At 31.8% G+C, this 22,838-nt stretch overlaps 1 protein-coding gene and 1 long non-coding RNA gene across 3 annotated transcripts; both read right to left on the bottom strand.

The window, feature by feature from the left end:
• Nucleotides 1–271: 271 nt before the first annotated feature.
• On the bottom strand, nucleotides 272–980 carry LOC146949321 (uncharacterized). Its single transcript, XR_015027217.1, has 2 exons — nucleotides 444–980; nucleotides 272–307 (listed from the first exon to the last, which is right to left on the bottom strand). It is a non-coding gene; the product is annotated as an uncharacterized LOC146949321 (long non-coding RNA).
• A 6,334-nt stretch (nucleotides 981–7,314) lies between these two features.
• On the bottom strand, nucleotides 7,315–10,383 carry LOC146949320 (F-box/FBD/LRR-repeat protein At3g14710-like). Of its 2 annotated transcripts, none has more exons than XM_085745380.1 (4): nucleotides 10,290–10,383; nucleotides 8,442–9,380; nucleotides 8,183–8,326; nucleotides 7,315–7,778 (listed from the first exon to the last, which is right to left on the bottom strand). In XM_085745380.1, exons 2-4 carry the CDS (start codon nucleotides 9,360–9,362, stop codon nucleotides 7,488–7,490), a joined length of 1,356 nt encoding a protein of 451 aa, XP_085601506.1. In that variant the 5' UTR covers nucleotides 9,363–9,380; nucleotides 10,290–10,383; the 3' UTR covers nucleotides 7,315–7,487. The 2 variants fall into 2 exon arrangements, with proteins under 2 accessions (XP_085601506.1, XP_085601507.1); XM_085745381.1 differs by having other exon boundaries at nucleotides 10,296–10,383.
• Between the last annotated feature and the right edge of the window lie 12,455 nt (nucleotides 10,384–22,838).

Raw genomic sequence — 22,838 nt, 5'->3', positions numbered from 1 at the left:
CCGTTACCTAATTTGGTCCCTTCCGTTAAATAAATTCAAAAAAACGTTAGGGTTTGTACCAACCCAGATTTTGGGACCAAAACGATACCAAATAAATACTTAAGGGACCAAAATAACATTTAAGTTTTTTTTATCATCTTCTTTTTCTTCATCTTCTTCCTTTCTCCTCTTCATCGTTTTTTTCATCATCTTCAACAGCTAATATCATCATACCCATAGAATATACCATCAACAACCAATTGTTTTTAGTTATCTTCATCTTCTTCCCTCCTCTTCTTCTTCATCTTCATCATATACATACACCTATCTTCAAACCCATAAAAAATAAAAAAACTTAATTTTATTTTTGTAAATTTCAATCTTCATCTCTTCAAATTTATTACCAGAGCTACAAATTAAATATAACAATCGCAAAATCACCCATTGTGATTAAAAAACCTTACCTAAATCAAAACTTGTTGGATCAATTCTATATATTTCAATCACCAAGCTGATTTTCTGGAAATGAAAACAACAAGTTGAAGAAACACACAACAACATTAGGTCGTTTAATTGGTTCCAAATCAAACATATTTTTCTTCTTTTTTTTTAGGTTCCAAATCAAACATTTTTTTCTTCTTCTTCTTTTTTTTTATTTTAAAAAAAGTAGATCTTTATGATCCAAATGAAAAAAATTGTGACTTTGGGTGAAGAAAGTGGTAAATGATGAAACTTTGAGGTTCTGATGATATGTGGGTATGGTTTTGGTGATGCTGATGAAACAATTGGATTTATGAAGATTTCTGCAGAATTTGAACTCAATGTTATGTGTTGTTGTTAGAATATTTATGGGTATGATGATATTAGGTGTTGTTGTTAATAGTAGTGGTGAGAGGATGAAGATGATGGTTATGGTGTAGTGATTTAAGAAGAAAACAATAGTTTTTTTTTACCAGTTTTTTGATGAAGATTTAATGAAGATGATGAAGGAAGAAGATGAAGAAAAAGAAGTTGATAAAAAAAACTTAAATGTTATTTTGGTCTCTTAAGTATTTATTTGGTATCGTTTTGGTCCCAAAATATGGGTTGGTACAAACCCTAACGTTTTTTTTTGAATTTATTTAACGGAAGGGACCAAAATAGGTAGCGGAGATAAAGATAAAATACCAAAACAATCTTTTTTTTAGTTAAGGGACCAAAGCGATACCAAATAAATAGTTAAGGGACCAAAAGAGCATTTAAGCCTAAAGAAAAGCAATTTTCCAACGGTAATTAACTACCGCTGAGTCCAGCGGCAGTTAACTGTCGGTGCTTTAACCAGCGGTAGTTAACTACCGTTGGGGGTAATTTGGTCATTTACTTGTGTCGATAGGAAGTATTCTATGTCAAAAAAGCAATTTTCCGTTTTCAATGAGAAAAGGTATGTGGCCCATCAGTTAATATTGATACCAATAAAAGTGGTTGTCACGTTGAAAATCATTTTTTGTTTTGACAAAATTGTTGAAATACACAACTCCACAAAGGGGTTCATCTCTTACAAATTCTTTTTTGGTTTCCTATAAGTATTTTTTTTCTATCAAGTAGTCTACTCATTAGAAATTCATCTCTTAAGGTGAATAAGTGAGGTGTCAAGGTGTGAATCCTGACGTCTACATATATAATCAAATGTGTTACCAACTAAGTTAAGTTTACATGAACCATACAATATATACCCCCTTCAGTCACATTTATAAAGAAAACATAAATTTTTAGGTTTATTGAATAACTAATGTATTTGGATTGTAAATATGACCAAATACATTAATTATTCAATAAACCTAAAATGTTGTTTTTTGTTTATAAATATAGCCAGAGAGAGTACTCCCTCCGGTCACTATTATAAGGAAAAATTGATTTTTTAGGTTCATTCAATAAATGATGTATGTGGTCTATATATATACTGCATACATCATTTATTGAATGAATCTAAAAGGTGAACTTTTGCTTATAATAGTGTCCGAAGGGAGTATATAATAATCTTTTTCAATTTGTTAATGATTCTACGAAACAAATTAAATTACCATCAAGTTAATTTAATAAGGTGTTGGGGGAGCCAAGACAACGAGGTGAGAGTTGACAGAATTGTTGAAGGTGTGTTGTATGACTACCATGCAATGAAGTGAAAGAAAAAGAAAAAAAAAACCATGCAATGAAGTGGCGGTTAAGGTCAACAAGCATTGAAGCATGCAAGATTGCATCACCCCCCCCCCCCCCTTTTGGATGTGGTTTCCTTAACTACCATCAGATGTATTCTATTGGGATTTAGAAGAATTTTAAAAGATTTTTTTATGATGAAAAAGTCTTGTCTATAACTAATATGAAAATAAATGTCCGTTGAATTTACCATTTTACTCCTAGGAGGGGCATTTTGGTAAATTAATTATTAGAAGGTTTTTTTTTTAGGGTTGGCATTTGAATTTCCATTTTTGCCCCTAACCAATTTTTTTAATTATTTTCTAATTTTTATATTTTTAATAACTTTTAATTATTTTCCAATTTTTATATTTTTAACTATTTTTCAATTTTTCCTCCCAAATTCAGTTGCTTCTACATTGCCGTTGTGGGAGATTAAGGTATCGTTTGACCCGACTTTTTTCAAACTTCTCTACATTTTTAAGGAGAAGTTAGACCGAATACAATATCAATTAAGTACTTACCAAAAAAAGTACTTTTTTTGAACGCATAAAATTGAATGGAATGAGCTTTGACCAGAAGCTGTTGAATGTTACTTTAAAAAACTACTTCTCGACAATTTATTTCACAAGCACCTCTTTTCAACTCACGCTGGGAACCTTTTCTTTATTTTTTAATATTATATTTCAATATGTTTTTTTCTTCCATTTAACTTTATTTTTTTTAACCGTTCCATTAATTTTTTAAGGAGGTTCCATTTAATTTTATTACCTTTTTTTCAAAGGAATTTTATTATCTTTTTATCACTTATATATTTAATTTCAATATCGTTTAATCATCACAATCTCACAAATATTTTTATTCACGTTGTCATTTAATGATCCCAAATATTTTTATCTCCTTTCTTCAACCTCGCGAATATATACACACATTAACGTTTAGAGTAATATTTTATGTCCGTCTGTTTGTTTTTTTTGTTACGCTAATGCATATAATTTTTTTAGTGTTGCTTGGTTGAGTGCTACCTCACCAATTTTTTTTTAACTATTTTCCAATTTTTATATTTTTAAAAACTTTTAACTATTTTACAATTTTTTATTTTTAACTATTTAAAACTAAGTTGATGGTTCATGGTTTCTAAGGTTTATATTTTGACATATTACAATGATTCACAATTATCCGTCATTTTACCATCTATCCTTTCAATGTAATCTTCCAGACTGAATATTACTAAGCATATGTGAAGAGACTGAATATTACTCAGCTGATATTACTTTTTTGACGTCAAAGAGATTTTTTATTTTTTAACGGTCAAATTATTAATAACCAAGTTCCTACACAAGACGCTAAAGAGTTTAATGTGTTTCTTTCGTTCATTTTGTGTCATGTAAATATTGGTGTTAATCCCTTTATAATTTTAACTAATATGTAATTTATGATGTTTTCCTGCTCTTGATAAAGCTTTAATAAATATTTTGATAAATATTTATAATTTTTGTGCAATATTCATTAATTTGTTCATTTTTCCTTCGGAACAATTTTTTTACAAAATACGTTACTGAACCCCATGCCTTAGACTATGCATCACAAATATTTGGATTATGCGACCTTCATTCTCAAATTTACGAAGAATGGTAATATTCCGTAATTTGAACATCTCTTCTTTAAAATAAGTTTTTTAAAAGTGCCTATAATTCACATGAAAGGACTCGATACTAAATTGCAGTTAATATCTGCCTTTGCTGTAGATCATGTGAAATGATTTATATACGTTGAAACTGAAAGGCAAAATGATAAAAATCAAGTAGAGAGGCATTCAACTATCTATCTGATTCAGAAGTTTGTTCACCTGAAAGGACTGAATACTAAATTGCAGTTAATATCTACCTTTGCTGTAGATCATGTGAAAGGAGTTATATACGTGGTACTAAATTGCAGTTAATATCTGCCTTTGCTAGGGGTGGCAAAAATACCCATGCCCATGGGTACCCGTGGGTAAAATCCGTCACTGGTATGGAGCGGGTAGCTAAACAGGTATCCACGGGTATAATAAATGGGTATTTGACTACCCATTATTATATGGACACAGACACGGATTGGATTGTATCCATACCCACGGGTACCCATACCCGATAATAAATTAAGTAAATTACTAATATATCTTTATATATCATATCTAATTACTTAAAGTTGGTACCTTATTGAAGAAAATTTTACCGCCCACCTAAAAATCCTCAATAATAACCTATTTTTATTTTAAAATTTTTTAATTCATCTTATTAAGTTCACCGTTTCAACTTCATTCACATCATAAAACATATAGATTATATAAGAATCATGAATTTTCTATGAATTATGTATGATTTATGAAATTTTGAGTGGATTATGTATGGATGTTTAAAAGTTGAAGTTTTTTGGTAATTAAAAAAAGTTATTATTTGTACCAAAAAATAAATAAATTCAAAACTCCATGGGTACCCATGGATACCTCAATACCCACGGTTACCCGTATAGTGGGTACCCACGAGGATACGGGGCGGGCACGCGTATCATATTTATCCAACGGGGCGGGGACAAATATCATATTATCCGTACCATGGGTATCAATTGACATTTGCTGTAGATCATGTGAAAAGATTTATATACGTTGAAGCTAAAACACAAAATGATACAAAGTAGGTAGAGAGGCTTTCAGCTATCTGTCTGATGCAGAAGTTTGTTCACCTGAAAGAACTGGATACTAAATTGCAGTTAATACCTGCCTTTGTTGTAGATCATGTGAAAGGATTTATATATGTTGAAGCTGAAAGTCAAAATGATATAATCAGGTAGCTTTGGTAATAGGGGTTTCATTGGTTTATAGATAGATATCAATTATTACTGGAAAAGTGTTTCTACCGCTGACTAAATATGTTTTCATTTGTTACTCGTGATCAAGCCATTTTGAAGATTTAATTTTGTAATCCGTAATGCAAGAGTACTCTAAATATTATATTATGGTTTATAATTATCTGTCATTTCGCAATCTATCCTTCCAATATAATATTTTGTCAAATATGTTACTGAACCCCCGTGCGAAGCACGGGTTTGTAACTAGTAGTATATAAAAACTTTTGCTTAGTTAAAAATAAGTTTAGTGGGATTCAATTAGAATTTTTTTAAGCTTTTAAATATAAGAAAATGCTAAAGAGTTTCTTTTAGATATTGGTTAAAAAAACATATATTAAAAATATAAACTGATATCAAACTTATGCCTTACAAAAAAAAATTACGAAAAGAAAAAAATTTCTTGAATTTCCCTTCTTAGCATGCATGGCAAGAAGGAGCTAGACATAGAAAAAGATGAAGATACTCATACTACATCCATTCAGCATAAATTCGTTTCTAGTAGCTAACATATGAATGAAGGATTATTGAAAGAGAGAACTTTGAGTCCCCTTTTCGATGAGAATACCAATCAGTTAAAATAAAAGTGGTTGTCGACACGTTGAAAATCATTTTTGTTTTGACAAAACAGTTAAAAATCTATTTTCAACAAACGAATAATTTACTTCCAAAAAACCACGCTTAAATTTAAATTTAATAAAAAAAAACTCAAATCTTCAAATAATAATATCTTACATGCACTCTTTAATACATTTTCATTTTTCAGGCATAATAATATATTCCTCTTAATTCTTCAAAAAAAAAAACATATTCCTCTTAAAAAAGGCATAAAAATATATTTTTCTTCCCCCCTAAAAAAATATTTTTCTTTTTCTTGAAAAAATAGATATCTTTTTTAATATTTATTTTCTTAATTTATTTAAAGAATTAAGTTTTTATTTGGTATAAGAGAAGAATTAAGTTTTTACTCTTAAATGTCCCTGTAAGTATAGCTCAATTAGTAGGAACATTGCATAATATATACAAAGTCGAGGTTTAAACACCATACTCCTCACTTAAAGGTGAATTTCTAACTGTCAGGCTAATTGAAAAAAAAAAAACTTTTAATCTTAAATTGAATGAAATAAAAGTTCAATTAATATAATATTACAACCCCAAATTATCCTCTCTTTTTTGTTGTTTATCTACGAAAAAAATTCAATAAGGAGTGGGGGGAGCCACGACAATGAGGTGAGAGTTGACAGAATTGTTGAAGATAGGTGTGTTGTGTGACTATGGTGCAATGAAATGGCAGTTAAGGTCAACAAACATTGAAGCATGAAGCATTGCATCACCCACCTTTTAGATGTGGTTTCCTAAACTACAATTGGATGTATTCTATTGGGATTTGGAAGAAATTTAAAAGATTTTTTTATGATGAAAAAGTCTTATTGTATATAAAAACTTTTGCTTAATTAAAAATAGGTTTAGTGGGATTCAATTAGAATTTTTTAAGCTTTTAAATATAAGAAAAAAAAATATAAGAAAATGTTAAAGAGTGTTTTAACTAATATAAGTAAAGAAATTTTGTGGTATTCAATCAGATTTTTTTTTTTTTTTACAATTTATAAAAAGTTATGTTGTATTCAAAAAATCTCCAACTTCATTGGATTGTTGGAAAAATGAGATTTAATGGATTCTCATTTCTTTGTTATAGTTGAGGATGAGGGTATTATTAATCAACTCAACGAACTTAGGTACACATCATGACTATTTGATAATTTTAGAGTTTAAGTTGAACCTTACTCAACCCTACAAAATTTGCTTGTAAAATAAGGGATACCTCATGATGTGAACATAAAATAAGGGAAACATATTTTCAAAGTCATACATCATGCAACTTGGGACTCTGAACATATAATTCATTAGGTGCATGAAATTTTGGTTATTCTGTTTCTATCAATGTGACATTAAAAGAAAATGGCTTTTTGTGTAGTTGATACTTGGTGATAGTGATACCATACCAATATGCAAACGTTCAAGGAAGAACCTTTCTTGAAAAGACATGAGAGGAAATAGTGCGAGATATGATTTTGGTTTCTGTTTGGAAACCAACTTCTTCGCATAGGTGCCATGTCGCAATGCCACTCTACTGTGACTTCAACAAATCTACAAAGTCGAGCTTCGACCTTGCTGTGTGTTCAAGATCCTATTTGTTTCTGGATTGACAGATGTTACAATATCAATTGTTATATATGTAATTTTTCCTTATTAGGGCTAGAATCTCGGTCCTTTAACTTCTTCAACTCGTTTAACTTTTATCTTGTGTTAAAGATTTATTCACTACATAGAAAAAGAGAAACCTCTTACATTTTGCATTTTGCAATGCTATAATAAAGTAAAGCAACAGACTAAAACTCGATACATTAAACACTTGCGTCACAAATATCCGTGTCGTGTTTTGAACATCTTCAGGATCTACTGATATCAGAAAATTCTATCTTGCAGTTGTTAGAACACTTTGGTAATGAGAGTATCTGCTCCTTAACTTTCTTCAAATCAACATTTGCATATCGCAGCCAAAAAGCCGGCGATATCATCATTATCTCCATGATTGCTGCATCTGCCAACAAGAATTTTACCAAACAAAGGTCGTGCTCGTTCGCATTAAATCCTTTAAACTGAAATACTTTGAAGCTTGACTGAAAGCAGTGAGGCACCGTTGCAGAAGTAAAGACATCTTTGTCTAAATCAGCAACTCCCTGAAATTTTTTTGTGTCATGAGTTTTTCTATCATTTAAATTAGTTTATGATATATGTAACAAAGACCCTTTCTGGATAAACAACTTAATTAAGCGCTTATAACATAACTGCTTATGTATAAGGAATTTTTATAATAAAAGATAAATTAAGTCCAACTGATTTCATATAAGCTATAAGTTGTTTTCATAAACTATCCTCGAGAGTCTATGAAAACAACTTAAGGACATGTCATAAGTTGTTTCTATAAGCTCTCTCAAAAAGTCTTACAAGTGTTTATTTTTTTGAAGGTCTGACAAGTGTTTATACTAGTAGATAAGCTCAAATATGTCAATCTAAACAACACTAAACACATTAACAAGACATTAAATTTCTTTGAACAAAAGGCAAGAGTACCTAAACTTACATTAAGTAAAACAAGAGTGTTAAGAATAGGGGAATTGTGGAGTAATTGCAACAAAGCTTCACCAGTGACCTCATTTAGTTGAAGATAAGTTAACCTTCCAAAGACAGGCAGATTGGTGAAAATATCTTTACCATGCCTTAAAACCTGTAGGACAAGGAAAAATTTATTAAAATTCTGCGATTTTTTTTTTCAATTATCACAACATGTTTTTGTCATACAAAACTATTTCCGTTCATGTATCGTAAAAGAAAAAACATACCTTGTAAAACAATAACTTTAGCTGTTCCACGTTATCGATTTGTTTGAGAAGACTACGTACTTGAAATCCAAGTTTTTCGATTCTGTCCTTTTTATCTTCATCAACAACAATCACAACAGAAGCATTACGGATTGATGACGAATCACACAGAACGATGTCTTGTTCAAGATCGCCCTCATAAGAGAAATCTGTTAGGCATCGACTATAAACCTTAACGGCAAATTTACATGATTCATTTGAATGATGGTTCCATATTGCTATCGAAAACTTCTCAAGTACAGGTACTTGTAAGCTAATGTTCTGAGCTGTTGGCCATTCGCACCCTCTAGCTTCAAACACTTTGAGAATTGGAAAGTTAAGAGTTATATCTTTTGAACAAGTGGACAAATCACTCACTAATTTAATCCCAGAAATGCTAAGTTTTTGAAGGTTTTGGAGGCAAACAGATATGGGAAGACTAAGAGTACATCTCATTTGAAGCGTCAAATCGACTAGAGAATTGCAGCAAAAAAGTGAATCGGAAGGAAGGAAAACTTTATCGGCATATTGAACACGAAGCTTTTGAACTCTCCTTTCTAAGATAAAGCAAATCCATTCACTTAACTTAGAAGCATCATATTGATGACTAGTTAAGCAAAGAGAGAAACTTTGGATGCTCGAGTTATTGAAGTGAATAAGCACTTTTTCAACCAAATTCACAAACTGTTCCTTTTGCATCTTTTTCTTATTAGAACCGAGCAAACTATCATCAAAATCAAGATTGGTTATGCATTTCCAAACATCAGTCCATCTTCTTGATAAGACGCTAGTGCTAACCGTGTCTACGATTGGAATGAAATACAGGATCTGACTAAGAATGCTTTCATGTAATGTGCTAATCAAATCTCTTTCTCCTTTTGTTGTTTCCCTTGTTGAATCCATGACTTCCTACAAAAGCACCTGGTACACATAACAAATGACAGTGTTCAACAACTATGTTGTAGTAAAACAAATATATTGTAACATATGTTACCATAAGTCCATAACTTAATCGCGTGGTTGAGCTCAAATGATTAATGAGATTCGGTTAGTGAAGAAACATTTGAAAGACACGTAAGTTTGCTAGAACAATCTTTGGCCAGGATTATTCACTGATATTATCATAACCAAAGCTTGTTAAGATCAAAAAGAATATGTGACCATACCTGATACCTCAAGCTTGCATTGCTCAAAGTCTCACATCGAATAATTAATTATATGACATGAACAATAAATATAATTCAGGAGCAAACTTTGTTTAATTCGTTGAAGATGACCAAAGTTAGTTGTAAATTTGTTAGGAAATTCCAAGATAATAAATATCTTAACTAACTTTAATAATCTTCAACTTTTTTTACACTTATTTCACAAACTAGTTTTTTGATATTTAGGCTTTAATCCAAATTATGAGCCTGTAAAAAAGTTATGCCTTAGAATTTCTGGGTTCATGTTTAAATGTGTCATTAAATGTAGTTAAAAATGAGTACATATTGTAATCAAAAACCACTCATGAATTTCTCTTCTAAGCATATCTTAACTAACTTTAATAATCTTCAACTTTTTTTACACTTATTTCACAAACTAGTTTTTTGATATTTAGGCTTTAATCCAAATTATGAGCCTGTAAAAAAGTTATGCCTTAGAATTTCTGGGTTCATGTTTAAATGTGTCATTAAATGTAGTTAAAAATGTAGTTAAAACCACTCATGAATTTCTCTTCTAAGCATGCATATATGAAGATACAACTACCATTCAATATAAACTCGGTTTCTAGTAACTAACAGAAAATGTTTTAACAATTTAATAATGAGATTAAGAATAAGAATAAACCTTAACAATGTGATTTGCAGTAGTTGAATGAGAACTTATTGAGCCTCTCAAAATGAATATAAGCTAGAGCTTCACAAAAAAATTCATTCTTCTTGGACTTGAAAGAGAGCTTTGTGTTTCCTTTTCAATGAGAAAGGCTACGTGGTCCACATCAATTATCAATACCTATAAAAGTGGTTGTGACGTTGAAAATCATTTTGATTTTGACGAATAGTTGAAAATCTATTTTCTACAAATTAATACTTACTTTAAAAAAAAGCGATTCTTTTTCTAAATTTAATAAAAAACAGAATTCTTTGAATAATATCCTATATGTACTCTTTAACATATATTTTCGTAATTTTAGGCATAATATATTAAATGATATATTTTTTTTATTCGACAAGATCTGACATTAAACCTCACACACTTTAAATATTGAAAAATAGAAAATTATGAGTTCGAATACACGTCACAACATATCAAATATATTTATAATTATTCCTTCAAAAAAATATACTTATAATTACGATATTTTGTTTAACGTTTACAATTACGATATGAGTTGTACTTTTTTTTAAAGTCAAATACATCTTTTGATCCTCTATGTTTGACAAAAATATCAGGTTAGTCCTTTGTGTTTTTAAATTTTAAACGAGTCTTTATTATCTTTTTAAAGAGTCTTTTAAGGAGCTATTTGAAACTTAAAAACTTAAAAAATTTCAAATAGGTGCATTAAATCAACAACTTAAATAACCTATTTAAAATTTTAAAAAACCTAAAGGATCTATTGAAAACTTTAAAAAACTGAAAGGACTTATTTACAAGTTATCAAACTTTTTTTTTGAAAAAGTCAAAATACAAGTTAACAAACTTAAAAGACTCTCCCATTATTTTTATCAAACTTAAAAGACCAAAAGAGATACTTCGCTTTTTTTTTTTTAAAGATATGAGTTGTATTTATAAAACTAATATATTTTAAATATCAAAAATGTTAAAAAGTTTTTTAAGGACATTTGTTGAAGAAATTAAAATAGAGATATTTTTTTAAAAAAATTTCGACATATGACTGTTTAAAAGCTGTTGTTTTTCCACACTACAAAAAAAAAGCTGTTGTTTTTCCCTAAAAAAAAAATGATGTTTTTAACATTATTTTTACTTTATTTATTTTAACAACCGTTCCATAAACACTTGTTAACAAAGAAGAAATCATGGAACGAATGGAGTAACAACCGGTGTAAGGGGAGCCACGATACAAGTTGTGAGAAATTATTGAAGTTCCCTATGGATTGGAGGTTGGTAGGTATATCATGTGAACTGAAAGGCGCCTGAATGTCTGGCTGGTAAGATACCAACAAGTTAACAAAATATAAATAGATAAGGTCACGCAATTCGATAAAAATATTTCTAAACAAATTAACAAAGTTAATTTGTCATTAATAAAATATATGTTGGAGTCGACCACTTCATATGTGTCAACACATAAATTTGATCATTGGTATAATTTATCATATAAAGTTATAAAATTTTTGTTATTTTGAACATATTTATCGGTACAAATCGAATAACATTTTATATGCTAATATTTATATTTATATATTAATTAAAAAATAAGGTCAACGTAGCATATTGTTAAATTGTGATATGTAATTTGTGCTCGTGAGCTTAGTTCAGTTGGTTGGGACAATGCATAAAATATGCAAGGTTCGGGGTTCAAACCCCGGCCACTACCGAAAAATTGTGACATGTAATTTGAAACGAAAATAATGATTCTATATTTTATTTTCTTAACTAGCGAAAAGACGGACACTCTCGTGTTCGTCTTCCCGCTTATTTTATTGCGCTAACATTTGAAAATTACTGACGATGTTTTTTTTTACGAAATTTTCATTTTAATTAAAATTAAAAGTATAAATGTTTTTTTTTTCAAGTTATAACAAACCAAACTTACCGTTATTATTTATTTTAATGACACCAACAATATAACAAAAAAATATAATCTAAATTCTTTTTTAATAACACCAAAAACAATCTTCATTATAGAAAAGTTGTTTAAGGGTATAATTGGGATAATGAAAAAGTAAGTATAAATATACTCATATAATTTGTTACACTTTTGAAATGACAAAGGAAAAGAAAGCATACATACATACAGATATACATATACATATACATACATACATATATATATATATATATATATATATATATATATATATATATATATATCGTGTTTGTTACATTTTTTTAATATTTAATTTATTCTTATCTATTTGTTATATGTGTTATTTGTATTGAAAATTGAGGACGTTTTTTAAAAACAAAAAAAGTCAGCCCAAAAGAGTTGAAAAAAGTTGTTTTCTTTATATCTAGTATAGATTAATTATTTCAAAAGTAAAAAATAAATATGTTTTGTTTTTTTTCATTAATGTTGAATTTGGGATTATAGTCTTGTGATTATGAAAAAAAAACTTGTAGATTCATTTGGATCTTAAGATAGTGAAAATTATGAACCAATAAAAAATAGTCGGTTTGATTTTGTTTGGTTTGATTAAATTGAAATAATATTATTAAAAGTTAAAAAGTTTTTTATTTTTTTGCAAGTGGCCTAAATATTTGAAATTCACCTCTGAAAAGAAGTAAATAGGGTATCCAAAGTTCGAAAACTATAGATATTGAACAATCAATTAAAGAACATGAAATGGTTAAAATATACAAAAAAAAAAAAGATAAATATAGATACGAAAACTAAAATAATAAAAATCAAAAGTAAAAAAAAAAAACATAACGAAAATATTGAGTGAAATATTATAAAATAATTGTACAAATATCATTTCTCTTTTAAGCAATCTATTTATTTTTTAATAAAAATAAAAAGTAAAAAAAAAACATAACGAAAATATTGAGTGAAATATTATAAAATAATTGTACAAATATCATTCTTCTTTTAAGCAATCTATTTATTTTTTATTTTAATTATAGGTCCTACAATTTATCACCACATATGAATGTTTCACTTTATTTTATCTAAAATTTTAAATTATTCAGCCCAAAATCAATGCATTCTATTTGAATCAATTTTTAACTTGAGAGTGAGTTGACCATTTAGATTGTGTTTGTTGTGAATTTGAACTCTGTGCAAAACCTGTAAGATAACATGTTTGTTGTGAATTTGAACTCTGTGCAAAACCTGTAAGATAACATGTGGAACAAATAACAGTCAAAACTAACAACCAAATAGTTCAAGAAATGATATTACAAACTAAGAATAAACTTAGCAACATAAGTGTTGATGACACCTCATCATAAGATGTTTTTTAGTATTTTATTTAGTTTTTTGTAGATCACTTGAGGACTTTCTATATGTTTTAGAGTGAGTCACTTATTGTTTGAGAATAATTTTGTAATCTTTTGTTTTGAGTCATTCTATTTATATTTCTTCTATAACCAAAAACTCTTTAGTTTTTTTTTTTTTTTACGGGAACTCTTTAGTTGTTTCGAGTCTTTTTTAATATAAATCATGGAATTGGACCAACCAAAACATCTCATGAAATTTTGGAAGTTGGAAGACCAAGTGTGAAGATTAGGAGACCAAACAATTAATTTTGTCCCAAGTTCCAAGCTCATATCAAGGATGAACAACACATGAAAAATGAAGAAAAACAAGGAAACTGGCCTTTGGTCCACGCGCCACGCATGCAGACCACACTCGTCCTACACATGCCGAAGGAGATAGAAGAGGATTTGTCTCTAGTCCACAAGCGTCACACGGTTTGAAGCTTAAAAACAAATTTTGCTATTTTATGGTCACACGTCACAATGCGAAAATTGCCTATTTTAAGAGCAAGTTGAAGGTGAAAAAACACGAGAAATGTGGGTTTCAATTGTGTCGCTTTCTTTTCGCTTTGATAACTTTTTTGCAAGGGGAAAATAGATTGTAAAGTGCAGGAATGTAAAGAGTTAGGAGAACGAGGATTAACACAGCTATTTATCTTGGTTGATCCCATAACCGGGGATTACAATCAGTCCTCTTACACTTGAGAGATTTTTTCACTATAATCTAACCTGATTACTATTTATCTTGGTTGATCCCATAACCGGGGATTACAATCAGTCCTCTTACACTTGAGAGATTTTTTCACTATAATCTAACCTGATTACAAAAATCACTAAGATACATAGTCATGGGTTTCTTTGCCTCAAACTAGATGACTTCCTAAAGTCAAACTAGAGAAATACAAGGTTTAAAAAAGAATACTTAATTGATTACACAAACTTAGATAGTAGTAAACTAATCGAGCGCAGTACAAGGTTGGTTCATAAGTATGTATATAATTAAGTTTGATAGGAGATTTGAATTGAGTATGTTGCTGGATAATCCTTGTCCATTAATGTTTGGCCATTATATGAAATTTTTGCTTTGATTACAGTGGAGGATTCCTTGCATTAAACTTCACCATTGATTTACTTGAATGTTATTTCCTCATATCTGCGGATCAATGCTTATTTTGCTTATGTATAAAAAGATCTATTGCATCACTTGAAGTACATAGTATCACCTAGGTCCCGAAGATTGCTTGATCTAGAGGGTTGATAACAAAACATTGAGGGTGTGTTTGGTAAAAATAAGCTATAAGCTAGCTGATAGCTGATAAGCTAGCTGATAGCTGAAAAGCTAGCTTAAAGCTGATGGCTGATAGCTGAAAAGCTAGCTTATTAAAATTAAAAGTGTTTGGTAAAATTAGCTGTTGAAGTGACTGATAAATATAAAATGACATAAAATGACATGTTTGTTTAATTTTTTTAATATCATATTTACAATTCTTATTACTTAATGTATTTCTTTTTAAATATTTAAATTTATTTCAAATTATTTTAATCATTAAAATGATAAATATATTTATGCATTTGACATTTTTTATTTAACAAAACTTTTTTTATAAATTTTATTAAACTAAACTTGCTTCAATATTTATGGTAAATTTTATATAAAATTATTTATCATATGAATTAAGGGCAAGGTCAAAAAGAAAACTTGAACAAGAAAAGTTAAAAAAGCAGTACAGTACTAAAACGGAATGCTTGAACAAGGTCATCTTGTTTTTTGTTTTGAAGAGGAACGTGGGTGGTTATATTAGAAAACGGTTAGTTTTTTTAAATTAAAAACAATAAAATAAAATAAATTAAAGGTTAAAATTGGAAGAAAATATAAAAAGCTATCAGCTATAAGCTAAAAAGCTACTTGAATTAGCTTCTTAAAAAACGCTATAAACTAGTGAGAAAAGCTTTTTACCAAACACATGACATTTTATTAAAACAAGCTTATAAGCTAGTCCAACAAGCTATAAGCTAGCTTATTTGTGTTACCAAACACAGCCTGAATCCTTTTTTGATCATAAAGTCTTTTCTTCATATAAGTCCGCAGATGATGACTCGAGTCCATAAAGTCTAAACTTTGTGTCGACCATATAGCTTTGTATTGATCTCATGTGTTTGTCCTTCATTGTTTAGAAGGTTGACTTCCAGCATAGATTGTTGACCACAGAGGATCAACAATGTTGACAACGCCAAAGTCATTAATTCAACATGCATTGGATTGAAGCATATCGAATAATCTAAACCGAACAAACACATGACCAATATGAGAAAATTGCAACAACATTATCAGAGAAGATAAGAACATTACTTTCACTTAGTTGATAGTCTTCATGTTAATCTATTTTGTCTCTTTCCTAAACCAGACAATTTCATAAGTGATTTGAGTCTTTTATTGTCAAATCATGTAATTCGGCAAAACAAGACAACACGTAGAATTTTTGGAAAACATATGAAAATTAGCAAGGTTCAATATGGCTTTGAAGATATTACAAATTGGGAAAATTCCATCAGAAGTCCAAAGAACAAGTCAGAGAAGAAAACATTCAAAGAACAATGAAAATATGCAAAATCCACACGAAAGGTTGAGGCCACGCGCCTCGGGCACATTTGATAAAGCGAATTTACTCTATATCATTTGCCATATTCCCCATGCATGGCCTCACGCGCCCCGCGCATGCTGTTTTGTAAAAAAAAAAAAAAAAAAACACTTTGCTACTTTTTTTCCCTGTGAGTTGGGGGGAAAGTCCCATAATTTCAACCCAAACCCAGCTGAAAATATGAAGATGTAAATAGAGTTCCTTCCACACAGAAATATCATTCAAAACTTGGCGGTTCAAGAGAAATTCAAGCACTTGTAGCATCAAAGAGGAGTCTCACACCTCCTCCACCTTTGTTCTAGAGTATTTTTTATTATTTTGTTACCATGAGTAAATAAACACCTTCTGATTAGAGTTCTATGACGAACCTCTATTTATTTGTTGGATTCTATTGATGCAAGTTTTTTGTTCAAGTACAATTTGAGTTATATTTAATTTCCTTATTTTCGTGCATTAATGCTTTCTTGCACTAGGGAGTGTGACATATCTAGTTTGTAGTTTGAACTTAGATTAGGGTTTAAGATTGGAGTCTTGCTTTAATCAGAGTCGTTACATATGAATTTTATTCTATGGTTTTTCATTTGTTAGAGATCGTAAGGGTTAGGTTCTAAGATTTCTGTGCAGTGTGGTTCCTTTACATGACAATTTGGGAATTTGAACATTTGCATTGTTTCAATTACCTCTGAGAGTGTAAGTACCCATTTTAATAACTATACCAATGTGTATGGAATCCTAGAGGAGTGATACCCCTTTACCGTATTGCACGTGTGACCTTTAGATTGATGAGGAGCCATGTGTCATCTGGATGGATTCTGTCCCACAAAGTTAACAATTTTATATGGTCCTTAGTTCATAATCGTTAGATTCATTTGCATTAGTCCAACTAATAGGTAATGGGGATTCAAAGAGTCCTAATCGCTACTAATAATATGAACTTGAATCAATAAACTTTTATTATTTCTGCAATCAAATCAACTCGTTTTGCACAATCAAATCAAACTTGCAAACTCCTCCCATCTTACTACATTAATTCATAAGTTAAGCAAACTACCTAGTTGAACAACAATCCATGTGGACACGGTAGCTTACTACATTATTACTTGAAATTAAACAATTTAGTTCACTTGTCAAATTTGTCGCAAGTTTGTGCACCGTTACCTGATATTGTTGATCTTTCAACAAGGCAATTAACGTTACTTATCCTGTTTCTCTTTTTCTATATAATTATTTATTTTAGTTTTAGTTTATTAGAAAGTAGTATTAATTAGTAGTATCGTTCTTTATTTGTTTTGTTTCTAAAATATGGAAAAGATTTTCTTTGTTATGATGCTCATGTGTATTGCTACTGAAAGGTTTCTAGTTTGTGTTTTTTATGCAAGGTGTATATCCAAGAACCTTAATTTTTAACTCAAAACAAGAAAGAACTTTTAGGAAAATTCAAAAATTTGTCCGACTATCCAAAGGAGAAGCGACCAGAGTGTCAACTACCCCACTACCGAATGATAGTGATTTTTGCAATTTCAAAAAAGTGGAGAGGAAACAAGAGGGAGTTTATACAAAAGAAGTTGGTGAAATCACTCGTCTTGTTGCTAGAGTGGCTCCTCTAAAGTGGCTCTTCTAAAGTGGTTCCTTCAAAGTGATTCCTCGTCTTGTTGGATGAAACTCATTGGCTCCTTTAAGGAAGCGGTTTAGTGCACTTGCCAATTTTATCATCACACAACATAAGACTCATCTTTGCTTCTAAAGAATTTTACCCAAGTCCATCTGCTAAAGTCATCAACAATGAATAGTTTATACTTCTTTTCATTATAGAGACATTGCTAACTGACCCAAACAAATCAATGTGAAGAAGTTCTAACGGTCTCGAGATGGAAACAATGCTTTTAGCTTTAAAATATGTTTTAACAATTTTTCCGTTTTGACATGACTCTCAAAGAGCATTTGAATGATAGTTGAGATCAGGTAGGTCTTTGACATGTTTTAACTTGATAAGTTTAGATATTAACCTCCAACTAACATATCCTAATCGTTTGTACCTTATCCACTTCTCTTTCGTTTATAGACAAGAGGCATGTAACCTTTTGTTCAACCAGATCAGAAAGAGGCCTTCTAACAATGTTTTTAACCTTTTCCATCAACGAAAAATATGCTTCTTTTGGGATCATAATCATTTTATGTCTCATTGTTGGTTGTGAGGAGCAGAGTTTTGTCCTTAAACTTTTCGATAAAAAATAAAAAAATAAAAATTAAGTCTATTGTTTGGTTTGCTGATTGTCTCTCATAGTGTTGAATCATAAGCTAATTGTGTAATGAAAAAATATAGAAAATAAGGGGAACGCTACCACTTCATGAAATTTATTGAAATGACGTGCTTAATATATCACTCCTCTACAAGCTCAGGGATTAAAAACAAATTACATTGATAGCTGATTGCAGCAGCTAATGACTATTCTAAAATAATGTCATATAAATAGTGATTTTAAGATAATTACATATTAGTAAGAAATTTAATAATGAGTTGTTATAGAATTCCATAATTTTTTTTTGACATGATTTGGAACAATTTACTAATTCCCAAATTTACTAGCTTATGAAAATAGCTTACTACATGAGTTTATATGAAACAATTTAACTTTATTTTTTGTTATAGAAATAACTTATACGTAAGCACTTATATATATAATATTCCCTCCGGTCCTATTTATAAGAGAAATTTGATTTTTTAGATTCATTGAATAATTGATGTATTTTGTCTAAAATATAGACCAAATACATCATTTATACAATGAATCAAAAAAGTCAATTGTTTCTTATAAATAGGACCGGAGGGAGTAATAGGTTATGTTGTTTGTCCAATCTAGTTCAAAACATGTACTAAATATTATTGATCAAGCAACTATTCCTACCCATAGATATGATACAATCAGCCAAAATATTAAAGACATGCTTGATATTTTCAATGCAGACTTAGCAAAGCTAGAAGCTTTTCAGAACTTGCATAGGCAAACTTCAGAAATTCATTTTTTTCTGTCTTTCGCGGCGGTTTCCGACCTATCAATAGTGGGTGATTAATCGGCTCATGCGTAGAGGCATGCCCACTGGTCAAGCGTTGTTCCCTATAGGAATCGAACCCGATATTCCCCGGATACGTTCTTGGAAGGAGCTTTGTTGTGAAAGTGACTCAAAATTGGAGTTTGGAGGCCAAAAATTGATGTTTGCTGAAAGTACAAATCGGGGCCCGAATGGCAAAAATCGGGGCCCGATTTTGGCTGTCTTTAGGAGCAGTTTGGTACTGGAAAAATCGGCGCCCGAATGGTAAAAATCGGGGCCCGATTTTGCGTGCTGTTATTTTTCAGAAACGTATTTTTGGGCCAGATTTGGTACAATTTTATGGGAGTTTCTTTTACTATAAATATAGGCATTGTATCAGTGTAAACCTTGAGATAGAGGGGGCTGAAACAAGGGTTTAGAAAGGCAACAACAAAACTAGGGTTTGTATAGAGTTTGTCTCTTTGGAACAAACACTAGGTTTTGAGGGTTGATTCACCTTGGGAAACACTATTAGGATTGAGTCTCTTGGTTACGGGAAGAGGCTGTGTTTTGGGTAGAATTAGGCGGGAGACTTATTCTTCTAACCCATTGAAATCTCTTTGTAACGTTACTCATCATATAGTGGAACGGAGGGCTGCTCTCTCCCCCAGACTAGGTCAATTTGGACCGAACTGGGTCAACAAATCTTTTGTGTTCTCTTTTTCCTTTTCTCTCGCTGTTGTTTTCTACTTTTAGCTTGTGATTATAACTGTTCCATACACTTTGATTTTGGTTGCTTAAATTATCCCTTGCTCCACACATCAAGTTGTTATTGGTGTGAGTTTTTCATCAAATTCGCAACAATTGGCGCCCACCGTGGGGCAAAGGTCAAAGGATAATCTAGTACCATGGGTTCGAAGTGGGATATTGAGAAGTTTACCGGCGATAACGATTTTGGGTTATGGAAGGTAAAGATGGAAGCGGTGTTAATACAGCAGAAGTGTGAGAAAGCTTTGAAGGGTGAAGGTTCGTTACCGGTCACCATGTCACGAGCGGAGAAGACCGAGATGGTGGACAAGGCCAGGAGTGCCATTGTCTTGTGCCTCGGGGATAAAGTTTTGAGAGAAGTAGCAAAGGAACCAACCGCGGCATCGATGTGGGCAAAGTTGGAATCTTTGTATATGACAAAGTCTTTGGCTCATCGGCAATTCCTAAAGCAACAACTCTACTCATTCAAGATGGTGGAGTCAAAGGCTATCATGGAGCAACTTACAGAGTTCAACAAAATCCTTGATGACTTGGAGAATATTGAGGTGAATCTTGAGGATGAAGATAAAGCTATACTCTTGTTGTGTGCTCTACCTAGATCTTTTGAATCGTTTAAAGATACCATGCTCTATGGAAAAGAAGGCACTGTTACCTTGGAAGAAGTTCAAGCGGCTTTGAGAACCAAGGAGTTGACTAAGTCGAAGGACTTGAGAGTTGATGAAAACGGGGAAAGGCCTAAGTGTTTCAAGAGGGAATGGTGGAGGTAGAGGTAACCGGGGAAAGAGTAGTAACAAGACAAAGTTTAAATGCTTTAAGTGTAACAAGATGGGTCACTTCAAGAAGGATTGTCCAGAGATTGGTAATTTCGTACAAATTGTCTCTGAGGGTTATGAGGATGCAGGTGCTTTGATGGTGTGCTGTTTAGAGGATGAAGGTGATGTTTCTCACCTTGGGGGTGATGCCTGGTAGAGCGGTGGTCGTCTGGAGAGACGTTAAACACTCAACATCAGTCTGGAGAGGCGGTGGTAAGAATACTCATGATCTACCTGTGGAGGTGGAGTTGCAAGGTTGAAGACATAGTGGGATGTACACATTTGCTAGTTGGGGTAGAATACGCTCAGCTTGAGGTGGAGTTGAACACACCGGTAATGGTACGACTATGGAGGACCTTGGGTGCTATAGGGATAGCACAGCTTGCGGGATTACTCTAAAAGAAGGCCAAGGGTGATTGGATGCAAGGAGACCTTCAAGGAAATGGGAGATGTCCTGTGTTGAAGATGTCATGGTGAATGCTTGTGGGACTACCTAAAATACCTAGCGTAGTTAGACTACAAGGACCTTCGAGAAGGCGGAAGACATTCCGAGGGCTGAAGGGATGGGAGGTGTATACTTGTGGATTACTCTAAAAGCCAAGGGTGATTGGGAACAAGTAGATCTTCAAGGAAGCGGGAGATGTCTCGTGTTGAAGAGGTTATGGTAAAGGCTTGTGGAACTACCTAAAATTCCTGGCGTAGTTGGACTGCAAGTATCTTCGAGAAGGCGGAAGACATTCCGATGGCTGAAGAGGTTAGGGTGTAAACTTGTGGAGCTACTTGGTGTAGTGGGAACAAGGGAAAGATCAGCAAGGTGTTGATGTTAAATGGGCATCATCACTAATTTGGAGTCAAGGTGGAGATTGTTGTGAAAGTGACTCAAAATTGGAGTTTGGAGGCCAAAAATTGATGTTTGCTGAAAGTACAAATCGGGGCCCGAATGGCAAAAATCGGGGCCCGATTTTGGCTGTCTTTAGGAGCAGTTTGGTACTGGAAAAATCGGCGCCCGAATGGTAAAAATCGGGGCCCGATTTTGCGTGCTGTTATTTTTCAGAAACGTATTTTTTGGGCCAGATTTGGTACAATTTTATGGGAGTTTCTTTTACTATAAATATAGGCATTGTATCAGTGTAAACCTTGAGATAGAGGGGGCTGAAACAAGGGTTTAGAAAGGCAACAACAAAACTAGGGTTTGTATAGAGTTTGTCTCTTTGGAACAAACACTAGGTTTTGAGGGTTGATTCACCTTGGGAAACACTATTAGGATTGAGTCTCTTGGTTACGGGAAGAGGCTGTGTTTTGGGTAGAATTAGGCGGGAGACTTATTCTTCTAACCCATTGAAATCTCTTTGTAACGTTACTCATCATATAGTGGAACGGAGGGCTGCTCTCTCCCCCAGACTAGGTCAATTTGGACCGAACTGGGTCAACAAATCTTTTGTGTTCTCTTTTTCCTTTTCTCTCGCTGTTGTTTTCTACTTTTAGCTTGTGATTATAACTGTTCCATACACTTTGATTTTGGTTGCTTAAATTATCCATTGCTCCACACATCAAGTTGTTATTGGTGTGAGTTTTTCATCGAATTCGCAACAAGCTTCTTACTACTTGAGCCTAAGCAACTTGGTTAACTTCAGAAATTCTGCCTGCTAGTTTATCTGATTCTGAGAGTGTCATCTTTTTAAGAGACCGCTGGTTGTTTTAATCCATGTTTGTGTTTTCTATACATGGTTTTGATTTGCTCATGTACCAAAGATGTCCTTTTATTCATGATATTTTGAGAAGTGATGTGGTGGAGACTTTTTTGGGACACGTTGGCGAGACACACCATGTCATGAAGCGTCAATTCAGTGGTAAGAGTTTGGTCCGATAACTTAAAGGAACAAAGTTCAAATTTTCCCAATTTTTTGCAAGTAAGGGTGTTCGCGGTGCGATTTGGTTCGGTTTTGAGTTTAAAAGTCATCTGAACCGCAAGATTAAAAAGCATG

The sequence above is a fragment of the Medicago sativa genome, chromosome 2 (genome assembly GCF_051527215.1).
Source record: "Medicago sativa cultivar Bolivia chromosome 2, Bolivia_mono, whole genome shotgun sequence".
Taxonomy (NCBI): Eukaryota; Viridiplantae; Streptophyta; class Magnoliopsida; order Fabales; family Fabaceae; genus Medicago; species Medicago sativa.
Note: the sequence above shows the minus strand (reverse complement) of the source record. Positions and strands in the feature narration are given on the sequence as shown.

What these genes read in the sequence shown, in the direction of transcription:
- LOC146949320 (XM_085745380.1), bottom strand. Translation starts at nt 9,362, where the DNA reads ATGGATTCAACAAGGGAAACAACAAAAGGAGAAAGAGATTTGATTAGC. An exon ending in TAAAGTTATTGTTTTACAAG is followed by an intron (nt 8,327 to 8,441) that starts GTATGTTTTTTC and finishes CTTGTCCTACAG; the next exon opens with GTTTTAAGGCATGGTAAAGA. An exon ending in ACACTCTTGTTTTACTTAAT is followed by an intron (nt 7,779 to 8,182) that starts GTAAGTTTAGGT and finishes AAAAAATTTCAG; the next exon opens with GGAGTTGCTGATTTAGACAA.